This window comes from Ipomoea triloba, chromosome 5 (genome assembly GCF_003576645.1).
Source record: "Ipomoea triloba cultivar NCNSP0323 chromosome 5, ASM357664v1".
In the NCBI taxonomy this organism is placed as follows: Eukaryota; Viridiplantae; Streptophyta; class Magnoliopsida; order Solanales; family Convolvulaceae; genus Ipomoea; species Ipomoea triloba.
In genome coordinates, this window is record NC_044920.1 from 18,331,874 (window position 1) to 18,352,587 (window position 20,714).

The following is a 20,714-nucleotide window of genomic DNA, read 5'->3' on the forward strand; positions in this document are numbered from 1 at the left end:
ATGAAGGCTAATCCAAGCCAATCTAACAAGGAAGAACAATCAAATCAGCATTCAAGGCTATTCTCCTATCTTCTTCCTATATTTATACATACAGTCGATTGGCATACATGCCAGATCAATTAATGCTATCAAATTCGTTCAAATTGAAAAATAGAGATTAAATTGACAGTTGTAAAATAATTGAAGGCTAAAACCATGATTTTCCCATATTACTACCATGAGAAAGTTGGTGTTTAGTGAATTGGACTAGCATGTTGGGAGCCCCACCCACATTTGCAAGATAATATTTCCGAATTAGGCCAACAAATTAAATTCTGGGTGCCCATGCCTTAATTCCCATTCTGTTATGCTAGTTGGCAGCTAATGTTACAAAATTTGTTTTTAGTGGATTTGACAAATTTTAGCCACAAGTGCGCACTCGCCACAGCGGTGAAAACAATGTGTAGATGGGGACTGATTTGTCAAGACTGAAAACCAACACTTTTCAATTCAGCACTAATAGTAAAGCTTTGGGCTCTTAATCTCTTCATTGCTGAAGCGGTGGAGATCGAGTGGTGGATGATGGATGAGAGAAAGAAGCACTTTGTGCTGGTTCACGGAGCTTGCCACGGCGCGTGGTGCTGGTACAAGGTGGCGGCGCTGCTTAGAGCGGAGGGCCACAAAGTTAGCGCCCTTGACATGGCCGCCTCGGGAATTCATCCCAAACGCGCGGAGGAAGTGCGTTCCATGGCGGAATACAACCAACCCTTGATGGAATTCATGGCTGCGTTGCCGGCGGATGAGAAGGTGGTTCTCGTAGGCCATAGCAAAGGTGGGATCAACATTTCACTTGCCATGGAGGCTTTTCCTCACAACATATCTGTTGCGGTGTTTGTTGCTGCTTTCATGTATGGCCCTCATCTAAGCCATCATGCCGTCAAACAAGAGGTATTCTCCAACACGTGACCTTATACCACTTTGTTACACTCAAATGCTTATTGTTACTTCAAAAGTTATAGTATAGAAGGCCTAATTTTATTTTATGACATCTGGTGGTGGTTTTATGCGGTTTAGTTCTAAATTTTCAAATTAATTACTCGTGATCGTTCAATCTTTAAATTTTAATTAGTCGTAGTCCTTCAACTTTCAAGCTTTAACCCGTTGTGGTTCTTCTGAAAGTACCACAATTATTTAAAATTTGAAAGTTGAAGGACCTCAGTTAGTTAAAATTTGAAAATTGAAAATAACGGCTGGTTAACTTGAAAGTTTAGGACTAAACGTGGAAGAACCACTATACTCGGAGGACCCCAGATGGTATTAACTCTTATTTTCTTTATACTCGTTGTACGTCAGTTGAGTTTAGTCCATGTTTAATTTGAGACGTGGAGTTTTGGCCTACAATGGACGGATATGGTTAAATTGTTAATATTCACTTACTTATCAATTTTAAGTAGGATATAACAACCAGAGAGAAAATATTAATCGTGCAGAGATCCATCACCTGTCATATTTTCAATAGACAGGATGTTGGACTTAATCGTTCAACAATAATATAACCACTAGATGCTAGACTTGGTCGTGTAAGGCCTCCAACGCTCCACCCAACACAGACAAACTATATCTTCTTCTCTATTTATTTCATACTTGCAAGAACAAATTAGTGGTGATCAAAGTCATATACAGTTCAATCGACAACTGGAATCTTACATGGACACAAAAATCGAGTACAAAGAGGGAGAAGAAAAGGAACGCCACCCGGTCTCCATCCTCTTTGGTCATGAGATGCTACAAAAGATGTTGTATCAGCTCTCTCCACCAGAGGTTAGTGATCTGACTGAGTTCTTTAGCTGAAACTGAATGAGATAAACCTACTCAGTATTAATTACAATTTTAGAATGCTCTGTCATTACAAAGTCAAGTCTGGTTAATTTCGCTATTTTATTTTGCCTCTTTCCATCTCAACTTTTAATTTCAACTAATAGGGTATTTGTTTAAAATATAGACAAATTTGATGCTCATGATATTATTGTACTAAATTTAAAATCAATAATCAAAATGGTGATAATCATTATATAGTCGAGGAATTATTATAGTAATTTATCTTTAAAGTCTGTATGATTAATTACACGTGACATGTATAAATTTGACATGATATCATTCATGAGTTTTAGTGATTTTTTTAATTTTTTTTTTTTTTTTTTTTTAAATGGTGTTAAATTAGCCTCTTAAGTTGACAGAATAATGCAATTATGTCTTCGAAGTGAAAGAAAAAAAAAACTTCCAGTTAAAGTTCTTAAACCGGCAAAAGGTGTAATTAGTCTTATTTTAACCTATATTCAACAAGTTAATGTTGATTTGATGATTGCTTTCAGAAAATCATTTATTAAATATTTTATGTTCTTAAACAATATTTTTTTCAATATTTTTAATGGACAACCATTAACTATCTTAGAAGACAATTACTGGTTGTCTATTTCCCGACGACCATTGTTATATCTTCGCCACAACTATGGCTTCCCTAAAAAGAATTGATTCTTTTTTAAAAGTCATGATTATTTAAAACACGTGAGGTTCAATCTAGACCTTGCGAAAGCGGTCAAGGTTGGCCACATTCGTTATCTAAATTAGACTTGACGTAAGTGACCATGGCTAGTTTCGTTCGTTGTCCAAATTGGATTTAGCAAAGGTGGCTCTGGCCGGCCACCTGCACTGGATTTAGCAAAGTTGGCCGTGGCTGGCCACCTGCACACATGCCCATGCATTCTATCCCTCCTCATACCCACACTCATGAGGTAATGAAATTTCTTTTCTATTTCCACCTCACGGGGATTTTATAGGTGTAGGGGATCCCCCACATAGTATTTTAACCATTAGTATTACATTATCATATGTTATATTTATATATAATATAAAATTTATAGCTACAAATTTCAATGTTAGTGTGTTATATAGAATCTTCACCTAATAAATCCTACTTCAACATTACTATTTATTTTCAACTTTAACATTTGATAACATTAATAGTTGATCGAGGGGCTATACACAACGAGATATAGGACAAGATTAGATAGAAATGAACTTGAGTAGATTAGCTAGTAAAACCCTAGCCTATTCTCTCGAATCCTCTCTTCTGTCTCTCAAAATCTTGCCTCTTTTTTTGCCGTCGGCCTCTGGTCAGATCTGGCCGAAGCTTTGACGGAGCTTCGTGTCGGCGGGTCTTAGGCCGGCAGTCTCCTATTTCCTTTTTCTTTTGTTTTTTTTTTTGTGTCATAACTTTCACTGCCGATTCAACCACCAACTCTCGAAGGAAGTTGCAAAAGTTTCAAAGTTCAAATGATTCAACCAGATCTGGAAAAAGAGGTGGTTTGATTTTAGTGGATCTCTAAAATAAAGTTTTCAAGAAGAGGTGTACTGTTGTTTCCCTTTTCTTGTGTGTTCTGTATTTGTTTGTGTTTTTCTGTCTATTTCTCTCATACGAGTTTGTTCTCCTCTCGTTTCTTTTGACGAGTTTATTTTCCTCTCGTTTCTTTTGATGAGTTCTTTTCTTCATAAGTGTGAATAATAAAAGTTGGTCATGGCGTATGTGAACCTCATCCAGCTGGGTGACGAAGGTGACAATGAAAAAGACCATCTGCAGTTCAGATCGATGGATGCATTGACAATGAACGTAAGGTTTAAAACAAATATTCAGGTGGTGTGCAAGACTTTCCAACCGAAGTCAGTCTTGACTACGTTTGATCAATCCTTCAATGATATTAAAGAAGCGTTAAGTTCATCCAACGGATTTAGCTTCAAATTTGTGAAACAGTCTCACTGTTGGCAATATTCATTTTTCCGACCACCAAAAAGTGGTCGGAAAATGACGATTTTCGATCGGAAATACAGTTTCCGACCAACTTACCGACCACTTTATGGGTTCGGAAAAAAAGCCCTCGGTATTACAGACCACTAGACACGGTGGTCGGAATTACCGACTACTTTTTTAAGACGTCGGAAACATAGATGAAAATCGTTGGATAAAGAGAATTATTTCCTACCACTGGTGGTCGGTAATTGGTCGGAATTACCGTCCACAAGTGGTCGGTAAAATTGACTAAGAAAAATTAAAATTTGAATTACCGACCACTTTGGTGGTCGGTAATATTTACATCTTATTGCATATACAATTGTCAAATATCCTAAAAATCCTGTTATAATAATACAAATATGAACACCACAGTTTTAAATTCAACACCATAAGGGAATGAAACATTATTCAATCATTTAAATCCAAAGTGTAGCAATTGCTTCACTATAAAAAATACAGCTTTTGTTTGCAGCTATGTTTCACCATCTAAAACAGATTTTCAAATCATACAAATAATATGCTATCTAATCTTGACTAGAGGGGATAGTGTATCATCATCGGAGGTGGAGGGGGGTAGTGTATCGTCATTGGAGCTATTTTTGTTTGGATCTTGATCAAGACTACCAATATTTGCACTAAAGTGGGCAAGTGTTGCTTCTATTTTCTAGACGATATCACGGATCCTCTGATTTTCCTCATGCATATCTTATTTCTGCTGTTGCATCACTTGATTTTGCTCCTCAGTTCAGAAAAAGCAGAACAACTCTTTTCATGCCCTAAGCACTGAAATGCAGAAAACATATGGTAGGAGATCAACAAATAATCAGTATTCATTTAACTCGGGATGAAGAAATGTAGAAAACATATGCTTGCTGTGCTTTTTGGCATACATATCCTCCTCCCGTTTAAGTTTGTGTGTAGCATTGAATACTTCTGCATGAATAGGTTCCCTTCCAAGTTAAAGAATTACATCAAGCAGAGGGAATATATAGTACCTATCTTTGCGAAGTAGAACATGCCTTAGAGAACCATCTAGCATAATACTAAGTAACAGTATCAAGTGTTCCATCCTATTCCATCTTGTACTACACCATAAAATGCCACCACATTTGGGTGATGAAGCTCTGTCAACTAAACATTCCTGGTTTTATGTTTAGTTGAAGAAAGATCATCAATCTCTCTTGATATTTACCAGAAGCTCTGTCAATTTTTGGGAGAGAAACAAGGTAATGTCTTGGAAGCTTCAACTCCTCATCTTATTGTACCATATGATCTGCCTGGAAATTGAAGGTCACAACAGGTCAACATAATATAATTAAAATTGTGCAACTGAAATTTAATAGTAAAGAAAATATACACATTTAGCTCATGTAATCTATGTTAAGATATCCTAGCACTTCCACTAGTAAATAGGTGACAACTTGGCCAGTAAAACAATCAATGTCTTCTCATTGAACACTGAAGATATAATATTGCGCGTCCTATTCTCCTAACTGTTTCTACTATCTTAAAGTAAGTAATACCCCACCGGATTTAATTGATCTACATCAATCATTCTTTTCTGTTCTAGAACTAGTTGAACCTAATATTTTACATCTTGGACTAGTCCATTGAAAATCAGTAAAATCCAACCAGATTTAATGATATACTGAACCTGCAAACAAAGTTGCATGTTTAAGAACTGATAACTTAGGACAGCAATGCATCAGATTTCAAACCTAATTGCTACTGTAGCCACAGAAATAGCCATCACCTACATATATACAGAAGGAAATAATAGAATCTTTACCAGCTTCAGTCAACTCAAGAGAAGTAATTCGTGCTGTGTAATAAGTCCCTCTGGTACTTATCTCCTGTACACAGAATCTACAAAGTCCTAACATAACTGAATAAGTCACTCTCCCACTTGGTCTCTCTACTTCTCTTGAGAGATGCAGAGCTCAAGCAGCAACTACCCTGCATTAAACATTTAAAATCAAGACATTGTATAGCACATAACTTTGACCAGTTCAATTTCTAAATACAAAAAACCTGACATTACATTAAATTATAAATCCCTAGCACTTCAAACACAAGAGAATATATGACAGATTTACCACTTATGCCAGTGAACTTGTTGTAGACTTTTTCCATCATGTTTGTTAAATCTGATATGCTAGCTTGATTTTTCAAGGTATACTCTACAAAATCAGTTCCCATGCCTATAAAAATTGCATATAATATTTTAATCAAAAAATGAACTAAAGTAACTGATAAACAAGTGAAACTCATAGGAAATCACCTAGAGACAAAGCAGGATCCACAGTACTAGTCTCTGCAGAATCCTGAACAAGGAGAATCGCAATCACTCCCTTATCTTCTTTCTGCCATAACTCTTGGTCCACCAATTTCACACTGCTCAATCAGTAACATTTTTCATCACACACAAATCACTTAGGGTTTAAGATTTAGAGACAAATGAAATTAGGAAAAGAACTAACCTGTAGCAATACGGTGAAGGCGACTAGAAACAGCAAGGAGCGCATCGACGACAACGAGAAATTAGAAAACAGCGAGGATTGACGGCAAAGGCGACGAGTGGCTGCGACGGTGAAGACAGTGGGCGCTGTTATGGGCGACAACCTCCATTGACCAAGCTTTGTTATGGGCGACGAAGTTGGTGGAGTTACGGTGACAAAGCGCCGACTTGGTCGTAGCACACACATGGTCTGAGCACCAAGTGCGGCGCGAAGGAGTCTGAGTAGGGCGACGATCTGCTTTTCATTTCTAAGTGTTTGAACCGATTCTTTTTCTAAAGTCTCTGTAGCAATATATATATATATATATATATATATATATATATATATATATATATATATAAATTCCCGACCACTTGGTGGTCGGAAACAAAAATCTAATTTAAAAAATTAAACAGGCTCAAAATATTCCGACCACTTAGTAAAAGTGGTCGGAATTACCGACTATTTTTCGACCAACATAATTCTTTGACGGAAAAATGAAAAAAAATTACTTTTTGTGACCAATTTTTTAGGTGGTCGGAAATGAGGTCGGAAAATCAATAATTTTCAGTAGTGTCTGCGAATCAAATTCTTTGTAGCATTGCTAGGGAAATTGTTTCTATGTCTGACTGTAAAATGAATGAGTTTCTTTATTTTCAAAAAAAAAAAAGAAATGAACTTGAGTGTTATAAATAGTGTAGACTTAGAAATTACAAGTAGACATGGCTGGGGAGCCTTGAGTAGGTTAGTTGTAAAGTATATACTAAAGAAAATGATTCAAAAGTCCTCCTCAAGGCAGGTGTTGAATTGAAGCTGGGTTTTACAATACTCTAGGAGAGAACACATGTCAACATCTACTAATAAGGGGGAATCAATCGGCAGGCCAACATAACCTAGCCATTTGATAAATAATAAAATATATATGAGTGGAAAAATAAATAGAGACAAAATATAATAGTACTACATTTGGTAACTTAATATGCTTATGGAGTTATGGTAATTGCGTATATATGGTAGAGTGAAATATTTCATGGGATGTAGAGGTGACTTAAAAAATATAAAGATATTTAGGTAGTGGAGGTGATTTAGGGAAGAAAATTATATTTAGGAGAGTAGTTTATATATGTTGACTTGCCTATCCTTCCATAATATTGTGATTGCCACTTAATTCCTTATTCCGCCGCAAAAGTTAACTAATTACCAAGGTCATTGGTTATCAAGGCTGATTGGTCAAGTTTCGAGGTTGAGTGCTGGTCCGCGCTCCCCTGATGACTGTCAACCATCCACTCCCAATCGCCTGGCGAGTGAGCCCAACTAGGTGCCTTACTTGAGTATCCATTAATAGTCCATCACTTTCTTGCGACTAGCATGGCTAATGATGCAGGAAAGTATATGTCATTCACCCTACCTTGCTCATCTTCTTTTTCTGTCTACCTTTCCCGGACCGACCATATTTTCATGGTTGACTGCTCTTTGCTGACCATATTTCCATGCTGACTAGCTACTTGTCAACCGCCTCTAGCTAACCATATTTCTATAACCGACTACCTGCTCTACCAACTGCCTTCGGCTGACCATATTTCTATAGTTGATTGCTTAATTACTTGCCGGCTGCCTTTGGCCGACAATATTTCTATGGTCCACCATCGAGATGACTACCGAGCACTCAACATCCTGAAAAATTTAAGACATCAATGGAGTGAAAAAGTATCTTCGTGAGATGCATCCTACTAAGTAGGTATGGTCTGAACCAGTTAGTTGGCCACTCCTAGCTCTAAGAGGTAATTCCTCAGCATTTCTCTTCACATCCCCAAACCTGCAACGATTCAAAGAAAGCTAGTAAAAAACAGCCAATCTCCTCACGCCTAAAGGGTGATTGACTACCAGGTAGCCTGCCTAGGCTGAGTAGCTAACAATCCATCTCCTTTTAATCATAAAGGCTTGAATACGCCTAGTCAACCGGCCTTGTTGCGAGGAGTGGACCTTGTTGGGTCCCGAGCCTTCAACGCCAAATGTGTAATAGACTGGGTGGCTTAGTTGCTCGGCTTCCAAGCCAGAACGCCTACACGCCCACTTTGGCAATGTGGTTGGAATCTTCTCTCCAAGTGGTGATAAATGCTTGAGTAAGCACAGTCAGCCGCCCTCGTTGTGAACACGGCCGCAGTGACTTGGTTGGCTTCCGGCCTACCTTAATGCTAATGTAATGAATTTGTAAAGATTGAACGGCCTGATCATCTAGCACTTAGGATAGGATGCCTACACGTCCACTTCGATTGAGCTGTTGAAATTGTGATATGTTTTTTCTTGTGTGTACGATGAATGTTATAATGACCACTGTACATACAATTATAAAACACAGCAAACAACAAAGTTCAATTCCTCCTACTGCCGCATGCTCGCAATTGATGACTCTAATTCCGTAATTTTTCGCAGTTACATGGTGAACTTGAGCGCAGCTCATGACAATTAGGAAGGAATACTAATTTAGGCATGCATCATAGTCTTTAATTCCTAATATCTTGCTACAGACACACATGTATGGACATACGTACTACCTTGATACATTGCTTGGATGAGAGAATCCTCCACTTATCTTGGAACCATGGTGCAGTGATCTAGGGTTGTAGAATCGTGCAGAAATGGAATTTGGGGAAAGAGAGAGAGAGAGAGTGAAGAAGAAAGAAATCTGTTGATAAAACTTAGCATGGAAAATCCCAATACAGCACATAGGGTATTAATTCCCCCAATTTCCCTTAACGGGTCTAACAAACAACAGAAGAAAAACTGAAAAACGGTCGAAGGTACTGGAATGCTTAAAACGATGTTGCCTGAAGGCTTTTCAACTGCTCAATTGCTATGCTACGAAATAGCGTCGTCTGACCCTCCTACTTAACGGTCCAAACAACCTTTTATTCATAGGTCGTCGTATTTCTCTTCTGTTTCATCCTCTTCCTGGGATCATTCTCATAACCCTCGCCTCCAAAAGATCCTTGACCCCAAGGATCAAAGGCGGGAAATTGACTTCGAATATGATAGTAATACTCCCAGGTGACCTCCTCTGTTGGCAGATTAGTCCATTGGACCAATATCTGAGTAACGGCTTGATTTCTTCTCTTCACCAGTCTCTTTCCCAGAACAACAAGGGGTTCAGCTAAGACTTGCCCGTCCTGTCCAGTGATGGGTGGATCTAGTTGGGCCACAATCCCTTCTCCAATTTTCTTCTTCAACTGAGACACATGGAATACAGGATGTAGTGATGAACCTGGGGGCAGCAACAGTTTGTAAGCCACCTCCCCTATCCTCTCAAGCACTTGGTAAGGCCTATAGCATTTGGAGGATAGCTTAAGGTTACTCCTGACAGCCAGTGACACTTGCTTATAGGGTTGAAGCTTGAGGTATACCAAATCACCCACCTCCAATGTTCTCTCACTTCTCCCTTTTATCAGCCTGGAGTTTCATTCTATTTTGGCCCTGACTTAAATTTTCTTTCATAGCTGCCATTACAGCCTTCCTCTCTGTTAACCAGTTGAAATCAGTATCTCTTAGGATTGAATCAGAGGCTATCAAGGGTGGGAAATAGGCACACAAGGCATGAAAAGGAGTACACTTAAGGGATGAGTGGTAATTGGTATTGTACCACCACTCAGCCAAGTGAAGCCACTTAACCCAATTCTTTAGCTTTTGAAATACCATGCACCTAAGATAACCTTCCAAACATTTATCCACTCCTTTTGTTTGGTTATCTATTTGAGGATGGTAAGCAGTTGAGAGGCTCAACTTAACTTGCATACTCTTGAATATGGCCTGCCAAAATTTGCTGGTGAACACCTTATCCCTATCAGAAATGATCTCCCTCGGTAATCCATGCAATTTATATGTGATTCATGAATATTTCAGCTACAATTTCAGCAGTATAAGGATGGGAGAGGGCCATGAAATGTCCATATTTGGCTAACTTGTCAACTACAACCAGAATAACATCCTTGCTGCGAGATTTTGGGAGGTCATCAATGAAATCCATAGAGATGCTTTGTCATGCTTCCTCTGGGATTTGCAGGGGTTGCAAAAGGCCTGGGCTTGTCACATTTTCATGTTTTCACCTTTGGCAAGTGTCACAGCTTCTAACCCATTCTCTAACTTCTTTCTTCATTCCTTTCCAATAAAATAGAGATTTCAACCCCTGATATGTTCCATTCTAACTAGAGTGACCTCCTAGAGATGACTCATGCAACTGAGTAATGAGCTTTGATCTTAATTCTCTAGAAGTTCCAATGTACAGTCTGTTTTTTAATCTCAGTAACCCTCCCACCACAGAGATATTAGATAGGGCTGTCAATGCTGGCCGGCCCGCCCCATTAGGCCCGCCCCGCTGCGGGCTTTTCTTTTTGCGGGGTTTTGCAGGTCGGCCCGCGGGCTGAGAGATGCATAGCCCGAGCCCGCCCCACGCGGGCTTGCGGGCCGGCCCGCGAGCCACCAACAAAATTATTTAAAAAAAATTCTAAGGTTAACACCAAAAACAAAATGTCTTGATCATCAGATTGATAACTTCACAACCAAAAATTCAAAATCTATGAAGTATTGAAGTCATTTCTTTCTAAAAAAAAAAGAAAGAAAAAGAAAACATTGAAAATTGAAATCGGCAGTGGCGGTGGAGACGAGCAGTCGTTCAGACGTGCGAGAACTGCAACGGCGGTGGCGTGATGTTTGGAGCAGACGTCGTGGGCTGAGATCTCAGATCTGGACTGCGACGGCGGTGGCCTGAGACCTGGGCGTGACGGCGTTGGCCTTAGACCTGGGTGCAACGGCGGTGCCTTGAGCTCTGGGTGCGACGGCGGTGGCCTGATCTCTGGGTGCGACGGCGGTGGCCTGATCTCTTGGTGCGACGGCGGTGGGTTGAGCTCTGGGTGCGACGGTGGTGGCCTGAGCTTTGGCGTTCGGCGGCGGGCAGAGGGCTGAGGAGAGGAGGCAGACTCTTCACAGTTCAAATGCTTCTTGAAGGATTAGGGGATTTAGGGCTCTGAGGGAATTTTGAGGGTTTGAGGCATTTGAGAGTGAGCAGAATTTTCGAGTGTGAGATTTACGTTCCTATACGGGCTACTATTAAAATGAGGGTAGAATCTTAGAGGCTATACTCTGTGAGGGATTAGGTGATTTAGGGCAGAACCTTAGATATTATATTTATATATATAATTTTTTTTTTAAATATCTTGGCCCGCGGGCTGGCCCGCGACCCGCACGGGTTAGCCCGCGCGAGTTGCGGGCCTTCGCGAGCCAAGCCCGTTAGGCCCGCTCCTTCGCGGGCCTTTATTTTTTAAGCCCTAGCCCGCCCCACCGTGGGGCGGGGCTTTGGCCCTAATTGACAGCCCTAATATTAGAGATGGCAATTGGGTCTACTAGGGCTGTGGTGAGAGTCTCAGCAACCCAGTCATCTCCCTCATAGCTCTTTGTAACCTCTTCTATCCACTAAGGTTGAACAATAGTAATAGAGTGAATTTCTGCCTCTATGTCATTCATTCTTCTTGATAGAGCATCTGCTGCACAATTATCTTTGCCCTTCTTATACTGAATTGAATAATCCAGCCCCAACAATTTAGTTAAGCCCTTTTGTTGCAGAGTTGCAGTGATCTTCTACTCCAATAGAAACTTCAGGCTGTGGTGGTCTGTTTTGATAGTAGAGTGTCTGCCTAGGGGGTATGGCCTCCATTTCTCAACAGCATTAATGATGGACATATACTCCTTTTCATATATTCGTATACCCAAGTGTTTCTCTCCAAAAGCTTTGCTGAAAAATGCTATAGGCCTTCGTTATTGTAACAATACAGCCCCCATACCCTTGTAACTTGCATTTGCCTCAACAGTAAACTCCTTTTGGAAATTGGGCAAGGCTAACACAGGTGATTGGCAAAGGGCAAACTTCAATTGCTCAAAAGCCATGATGTGTAGTATTTTGTGGTGGGTTGGATAAGTGGTAAAACGAGGAAAACTCCCCGAGTGTCGTGTCTCTCAAGGAAGGCAGGTTTGGAGTCGAATGTATGTTGACTTTTAGGAGGTTGAAGGTTAAGAGTTACAAGAATGACAAGAACTTGAAAGTATATGTGTAAGGAAATTGGAAATCTAAAAATAATAAAAGCAAAAATAAGGGAAAAACGGGGATTGGGGCTCTTGGCTAGCATATATGGTCCAAGATTCTATCGGTTATGCGAGCATATGCCTCGGATTTAACAAAGGAGTTTTAGGCACATCACCGAGTGGCGTCACACTCGGACTCCCATATCCTCATTCGGTTGGGGCATTTTATCAAACACTTTGGCTACTACTCCTCTCGGACCTCGTCCTTTCGAACTAAGGGGCGGAGATGTAGGTGAGTAGGACTCGTGAGAGGCCGCTATCGCGCACACAATCACTTTCACAGAGTTGCTACCTAGTGTGGCCACACATAGGCACAAAACAACACTGAACATCACCCACACAAGCATTCAAAGAACATAAAGCTCACAACTTTAAGAAAAACATAACATTAAATCAACCATAAAACTAGTTTCGGGGCCACCAATCCCCTTTTAAACTAATCAAACATTAAAAATAAAGAAACAAAGAAAAGAAATAGAAGATGTAAAGGAGAAAGATGAACTTAAAATATATATGGAAATGAAGAGTCACCATTCATTGGATTTATTACATTCTTGCTCCAATCTTCTATTCTCCTCATATTGTTTCTATAATCTACATAAGACGCATCGAGCCTTGAATCTTCGACATTTTGGCCCTGAATCCTTCTTGTGGCTGTAGAAATAGCTTCAAAATATCTTCCATAATCGTGTTAGAGGTTTTTTATCACAGCCGAGTCTTAATGCATGAAATCCTTATAAATGGGTAGCAAACTATGCAATTTAGCTCGTAAATGACCCTTAAATCGGACTATTCTTGGTGCTTATCAAGCCACATCAGCTTTCTCAGTACAGACAAATACATCCTTTTTCAGCAGATCTGTTAAAGGTTTGCTAATCTCACCATAAGATTTGATGAACCTTTTATAATAGCCTGCCAACCCTAGAAATCCCCTCAAAGCTTTGGCTGTGCTAGGTTTAAACCAAGCTGGAACAGCCTCCAATTTACTAGGGTTAGTTTGCAAACCCTCCTTGGATATAATGTGTCCTAGGTACTCAACTTTAGTTTGGGCAAAAGAACATTTACACATTCTAGCAAAAATCTTATGTTGGCTCATGACTAGGAGGACTTCTTTCAAATGCTGCCAATGGTCTCCCAAGCTAGGGCTGTATACGAAAATATCATCAAAAAATACCAATACAGATTTTCTGAGTAAGTACTGAAATACTTGGTTCATGAGGGCTTGAAAGGTTGCAAGAGCATTTGTGAGGCCAAAATGCATGACCTTGAATTCATACAGCCCTTGGTGGGTCCTGAATGCTATCTTAAACTACTCACCCTCCCTCATTCTCACCTGATCATAACCAGATCTGAGGTCCAGTTTGGAGAAGTATTTTGCTTCAACCAGTTCTGAGAACAAGTCCTCCGCCAAGGAAATAGGAAACTTGTTCTTTACAATGATGTTGTTCAGGGCCCTATATTGAATCTCCAGGAACTGTCCAAGAGAAGCAAAACAAGAAAAACTGGGGGTAACAACCCCAACAACCAACATTTTTGCTACCATTTTATCAATAGTGTTCTTCTGATCATAGGAGTACCTGTACGGACCTATATTGATAGGTTTAGCTCCTGGGATTATTGGGATAGTGTGGTCAAGGGTTCTTTTGGGTAGTAGGGAAGAGGGTTCTTGAAACAGGTCGTGGAATTCTTGTAAGAGTTGGTGCAATTCAGGGTAAGGGTTTTGGCTGGTTGTGTGATATAGCTGGGGTTCCCACTCATAAACATCCGACGTCAGGGTGATGCATTGAAAAAGGAACCCCTGGACACCCTCCTTATGCCACTTTTTCACTTGTTTACCAATGGCAGCTTTCAACATCACTCTCTTTGTTAAAGCTTTAAGGAAAACCTTCTTCCCATCCTTGTGGAAGGAAAACCCTGGAGGTCTGGTGTGTAATTGGATAGGAGCAAATTGGTCAACCCAATCCATACCTAACACCATATCACACCCTCCCAATCTGAGCAGTCTAAAATCCTTCACAAAACTATCATTGAGAATATGCCACTTAAGCCCTTGACTGACTGTGTCACTTATCACTTTCTCTCCATTGGTTATTGTGACAGTGAGAGACCTGGCTTTCTCAGGTTCTCTTCTCAGTTTTTTTTTTTTCTAATAGGTCTTACTGTTTGGCCCAACTTTTACTTTCAGGTGCAAATAAGCACCAAAATATGCTGATAGGAAATCTCAAAATGTGAAGGTGTTTTTTTTACAATTTGTTTTGGAGCACATACAACAAGTCCCACTTGCATGGCTTGCAATAGAGCAGCACATATACTAAGCTAACTAGCAGTGGAAGATATATTTGTCCTCTAATATACTAAGCACACATATACTAAGCTAGCAGTAGAACATATTTGTCTAAGCGAGCTAACACATATGATGACATATCTAAAGATTAATTTTATTGATGGCAGCAAGGAGTAACTCATCCCTGATCTTCCAGTCTCTGGCAAAGTCCATTTTTTCTTTCTTCAACGATAGAATAGTTTCTCTCCACTGTGTATCTTTCTCCTCCCTGCATTTTCTTTCTTCCTCCCTTTGTTTATCCAGTTGGATATGTTCCTTTGTAACTTTAACAACTTCTGCTAATGAAGTGTACAGTCTTTCTGGTTCAATGTTTCTTTTCCTTTTCTTGCCGCCAATGACGACACTGCTACTCTCTGCTACAGTGGTTTCATCTTCCAACAACTCCCTTCGCTCAGTCAAGAAGGCATCTAGAACATTAAAGTAGGGAAATTTCTGCTTATCCTCATCACTTTTGCACCCCTTATATCGAGTAACCAGAGTGTTCCATTCGGTTCGGCATTGATCGTCGGTTTTATGATAACCGTTGCTCTTCATCAAGGCGGCGATCGCCCCCCATAGTACATTATTGGGAAAATCCGAAAATGCGAAACTGACTTCCATCCCCTTCTGAGCAGTAATCATCTCTCTTGTTTCTTCATAATACCACTTACCATCTAACGCCGATAATAGCTCACCTACGTTTATATTCCCAACCAACGGACCAGGCGTGTGGTTTTCCAGAAGGGATGAAGTGGATTGCGGTCTAAGAGGGTGGTCCTCGGGGATTTGAGGTATTGGACCAATATTTGTTAAGTGCCCTAGAGGTGGACGAGGACGGGGTGGAGGAGGGTGGGAAGTGGGAGGGACGGAAGACGGTGGTGGTGGATCCATTACCGTTGCTATTGTTCTCTTCTCAGTTGGCAAATTAGTTTAGGGTCTAAAAAACTATGGGTGCTACCACTGTCAACAAGGATGATGACTTGGTGTCTGTGTATAGTATCTAATAGTTTGATTGTATTCAGCCATTCCCCTCCTATCACTGCACATAAAGAGACCCCAGCTTCATTATTTTCCAAATCACCTTTTTCCTTCCAATTTTTCAGATCCCACACAATCTTCTTGCTCCTTTATGATGTTAAAAGTAGGCTATTTATATTTATGCCCCGGCTGCCAAGGCTCAAAGCACTTGAAGCATCTTTTTTGGTCCCTTAATTGGCTTTTGAATTGGGCTATATCTGGGTTCTGGAAACAACAGGGTGGCTAGTAGGGTTGGGTTTGGGTAAGTTGGAAGGTTGGGTGGGGTGATTTGAGTTAGAGCTGTATGTTCTGGAGGGTGGAGCTGGTTTAGAATTCCAGTTTGAGTTTGAAGTCCTAAGGTTATGGCTTCTCCCAAATTTCTAAGCCTAGAGGTCCTCACAAAAGACCTCAGGTTCTGCTTCAACCTAGCAATATAATTTTCTATGAAATAACTCTCAGTTAAATAGTGGTGGGCTTGTAGCATCAAGCTCTTCAGCTCTTCATATCTGTCTATATAATCATCTACCCCTCCCCATTGTTTGAAGGCTGCAAATTCCTCCATTAGGGAGGCATTGCTATCCCCAAATCTCTTGCACAGAGCATCGGCAAACAAGGCCCACTGAAATTCCTCCCTTAACCCATGGACATACCCTTCAAACCACAATCCCACTTTCCCAGACAGATTAACATATAGCAGATTCATAATTTCATGTCGTGGAATATGCGACAACACAAAAAATTTCTCGCACCTCATAATCCATTGCTTAGGATGCGCGTAATCCAAAGAAGGGAATTCCGTTTTATACCTCATGAAGAACTCGTGGTTCTGCCCCATTGGCAATAGCCGTGTTCCCTCCACCGGCCCCCTCCTCGGAGCCCATTCCAGGTTCGTCTCTTCCCTCTGCCCAAATCCTCTAGGTGTTTCTACTTCGGGATCCACTCCTTCACCCTCTGTTTCCTGGGCCGGAGCCTTATCGGGCCTCCTCTCTGGACGTTCTGGGCCAAGCTGGGCTCCCCAGGGAAATAGCTCTGGACTGACGATTGTCCGGGATAAGAGCCTAAGATCGGATGAACCAGGCGATTGAGCCGGATGAGTTGCAAGAGTTCATTTCTCAAGCTTCCGAACTGAGTGGAGAGATTAGTGACCTAGGTGGTCACTGTAGCTATGGAATCCTGGGTGGTCTGGGCCTGCGCATCCACCTTCCTAGTGAGCTCAATCATGGTGGCTTCCTGTCTACGCACTCTGTCTTCTATGATGGATGGGGCTCTGATACCAACAGTAGTGATCTAGGGTTGCAGAATGGTGCAGAAAAGGAAATTAGGGAAAGAGAGAGGGAGTGAAGAAGAAAGAAATCTGTTGATAAAACTTGGCATGGAAAATCCCAATACAGCACATAGCCACATAGGGTATTATTTCCCCCAATTTCCCTTAACGGGTCTAACAAACAACAGAAGAAAAATAGAAAAACGGTCGAAGGTACTGGAATGCTTGAAACGACGTCGCCCGAAGGATTTTCAACTGCTCAACTGCTATGCTACGAAACGGCGTCGTCTGACCCTCCTGCTTAACGGTCCAAACAACCTTTTATTCATACGTCGTCTTATTTCTCTTCTGTTTCATCCTCTTCCTGGGATCATTCTCCTTGCTGGGATCATTCTCCTTCCTGGGATCATTCTTCTGATTAGAATTGCCCCCATTACTGAAGCTATCTTCACAAGTCATTACACATGCCTTCTTCCAAGTTATCATGTATTCACGCACATGTCCGGACTCTGCTACACTCTAATAAGTATATTATTTTTGGATAATGAAAATTTTAATTTCACACTTAACTAGAGTACCTTAACTGTGGTTAAGCGGCATAGCTGTGGCCCTCCCAAGTGAGAGGTCACAGGTTTGATTCGCAGTGGGGGTAGGTTAAGAAAAGTATGTATGAATAGATAAAAAAAAAAAAAAACCTTAACCATGGCTTTTGACCTCTTTCGAAAGTTGATTTTATGTGTGTGTGATGACTTGAATTCATATAACTTCTTTGTGCATTCTCGAGTATGGAAATAAAGTAGGTCAAAACTGAAACTAACCCTTTTATTTAAAAACAAACCAAGAATCTCTTTCTTGGGTATATTATTGGAAATAGTAATAAAATTTGTATTTCAAGTGGTCATTTTGTAGTACAAATATATGTGAGATTCACTTTTGATTTGGGTTGGATAAAAATAAATTCAGCTTTTTCTAATTGAGACAAAGAAATCGATATATTGTACGTTCAAAATAGATAATGGGTGTGAGAAATTATCCTTCAAATTGCACTCATGAAGTTGGAAATATGAAGTTAGGAATACTTGTAAGAAGCCATTGTCCCACATTTAAAAATAGATGTGGGTGTACACTAGAATATATACAATTCTTTTTTTTTTTTCAACAATTTTGAATTACGTAGTATATAACATAGATACTCTCTCATCTGCACACAAGTTCACACCATACCATCCACACCCGTAAATATGCGCAAATTTTATTGGACCATGCATCAAAACGACGTCGTTTTGATTAATGAAAACAAACGGCTAAAACGGCCTCCGTTCCGTGCCATTCACTTTCAATTTATATTTTATATACACTGCAGTTCCCTTTAAACCAACTGCGGTTTCCTTTCAACACAACTGCAGTTCTTTTTCGATATAATTGTAGTTTCATTCGACATTATAACTCAAATATGTGAAACTATCATTCAGTTTCATTTCAACACAACTACAATTTCTTTTATAATATACTGTAGTTTCCTTTTAACACAACTACAATATCATTTCGAAATAACTACAATTTCATTCGACAATATACACTAAAAAATGTGAAACTGTTATTCAGTTCCATGCAGTTTCTTTTCAACACAATTACAGTTTCATTTGATAATATAAAAACAAATGTGAGGTTGTATCTTTTGAGATGAACTGTAGTATCCTTTACAGAGCTCCGTTAAGACTTCCCGTAGCCGTTTCTTTTACTAAATGAAATGGTGGCATTTTGTGACAATGGTCACGGTATAATGACGGATAAATATGAGTAATATTATTTAATTCTCCACATAAATTGTCAAACCAAACTCTATTTTACTGGATAATAAATGTCCAACAATCTACAGATAAGGCTTTAAATATAAATAGAGAATCCTCAAGAATCATGAATTTTTTTCACAAATTTTAAATATAGTGTCAGTCTCCAACTGCGAAATCACCGGCGACGGGGCGGTGAAGCCTGCGCGACGAATTGAAGTTCGTCCAGGAAACGACGAACAATCTGTTTTGGATTTTCAGGGGGCTCCGGGGTGGATCACCCACCTCCATGATCGTCACGAAAAGGCGGAGACGTGTGATTTCCCCATAAACTTCTAATGTTCAATCCCTTGTTCTAGTTTAGCCGTGTGATTTCCCCCATAAACTTCCAATATTCAATCCCTTGTTCTAGTTTAGTATAAGTAGGAAAGCCTATATGAAGGCTACTGACCCTCTTTTAGTGAAAGCACATACATGCAGGATAGCTTTCAATTCGATTGCTGAAAAGGACTTCCAAAATATTCATATTGATATAGATTATATTGTCAAGTTCCGGTTCAAGCTTCAGCTAAAAAAGTCATTGATTGTCTAAAACTCTAATTAGGTCCCATTGAGTCTTGCATGCTCTATCCATTTTATAAATAGGTCGGCTAACCGTTTGACTCATACTCTGGCCACAACGATTAATTCTGATAGGGGCAGGGTCGGATTTTAGGGCGTGCAAGATGAGCAACCGCACAGGCCCCAAAATTTTAGGGCCTCTAGTCCAGCCTGGCCTAATAGTTAGTATATGTATTTCTTATTATATTGACTTAAAATTAGGTTTTTTGCATTTTTCTCTTTGCAATTTTTCTTCAATTCGCAGTTTATTTATAGTTTGATAGGGTCTCACTTAATTACTAGCATAGGGCCCCGCAAATCAAAAAACAGGCCCTGTTAGGGGCGTTTCAGTTTGGGATTCTGATCCCCTCTTCGTGCATATATTGATCACTTTTCTTTTATATATATATATATATATATATATATATTATTTCATTGTGTTAGCTTAAAAAAATAATGAACATTGAAACAGGATTTGACATTGGCAAAGTTGCTGGTACGAGGTATGGCCATGTGGGGAGATGGAAATAATGGTGAGGAGTATGCATTGAGTGAGGAAAAGTATAGATCAGTAAAGCGAGCTTATGTGGTTTGTGGCGAAGATAAGAGCTTGAAGGAGGAATATCAACGATGGCTAATCCAAATGAATCCCACGGATGAGGTCTGCGTCATCCCCCACGCTGATCACATGCCTATGTTCTCCCAGCCTCACCAACTCTGTTCTTGTCTGCAACTCATCTCCGACAAATATCACCATTCATCATCATCATCATCATCATGCAAGTCCTTCGGCAATATAATAAATCTGTAGGTTAATAAGGTTATATATAATAAATAAACTTATTAACATGTATTATACATTATATTTAACATTAAGAATATACGTCTAGATGCAATAATGAAGATGGGATGGCTAAGGTGCTTGTAAGAAATGTTGGAAATTTATAGATAAATCATGTTCATGCATGACCAAGGTCGCCTTCCTTCTCCGCTTCAATAGCAACCAGCGACCAAATGTGATTCAATAGTCAAAGATCAAAAGTGAAATTTATTCATAAAATTATGAATAGAGGTTGTGTCAACCAACTGCAACAATGGCCAAAGATGGGTGATTGTTTATTTCAGTCATAAAGTGTGTTCTATGCTTAAATTTATCTAACATATACTTCAAAGTTGTTTTATCAAGAATGATTGAAATCAGATAATTTAACTGATTAATTTTTCAATTAACATACAAATTAATTTAAAAAAATCTAGACTGATTTGT

At 39.8% G+C, this 20,714-nt stretch overlaps 1 protein-coding gene and 1 long non-coding RNA gene across 2 annotated transcripts; one reads left to right on the forward strand and one right to left on the reverse strand.

Annotated features, from left to right (window-relative positions):
* The first annotated feature begins 449 nt into the window (after positions 1-449).
* On the forward strand, positions 450-20,413 carry LOC116019028 (methylesterase 3-like). The gene is made up of 3 exons (XM_031259093.1): positions 450-927; positions 1,663-1,800; positions 19,920-20,413. The coding sequence occupies exons 1-3, from the start codon at positions 559-561 to the stop codon at positions 20,256-20,258; spliced, it is 846 nt and encodes a 281-aa protein (XP_031114953.1). The 5' UTR covers positions 450-558; the 3' UTR covers positions 20,259-20,413.
* On the reverse strand, positions 5,772-6,204 carry LOC116019029. Its single transcript, XR_004098655.1, has 3 exons — positions 6,108-6,204; positions 5,923-6,027; positions 5,772-5,782 (listed from the first exon to the last, which is right to left on the reverse strand). It is a non-coding gene; the product is annotated as an uncharacterized LOC116019029 (long non-coding RNA).
* Positions 20,414-20,714: the final 301 nt, after the last annotated feature.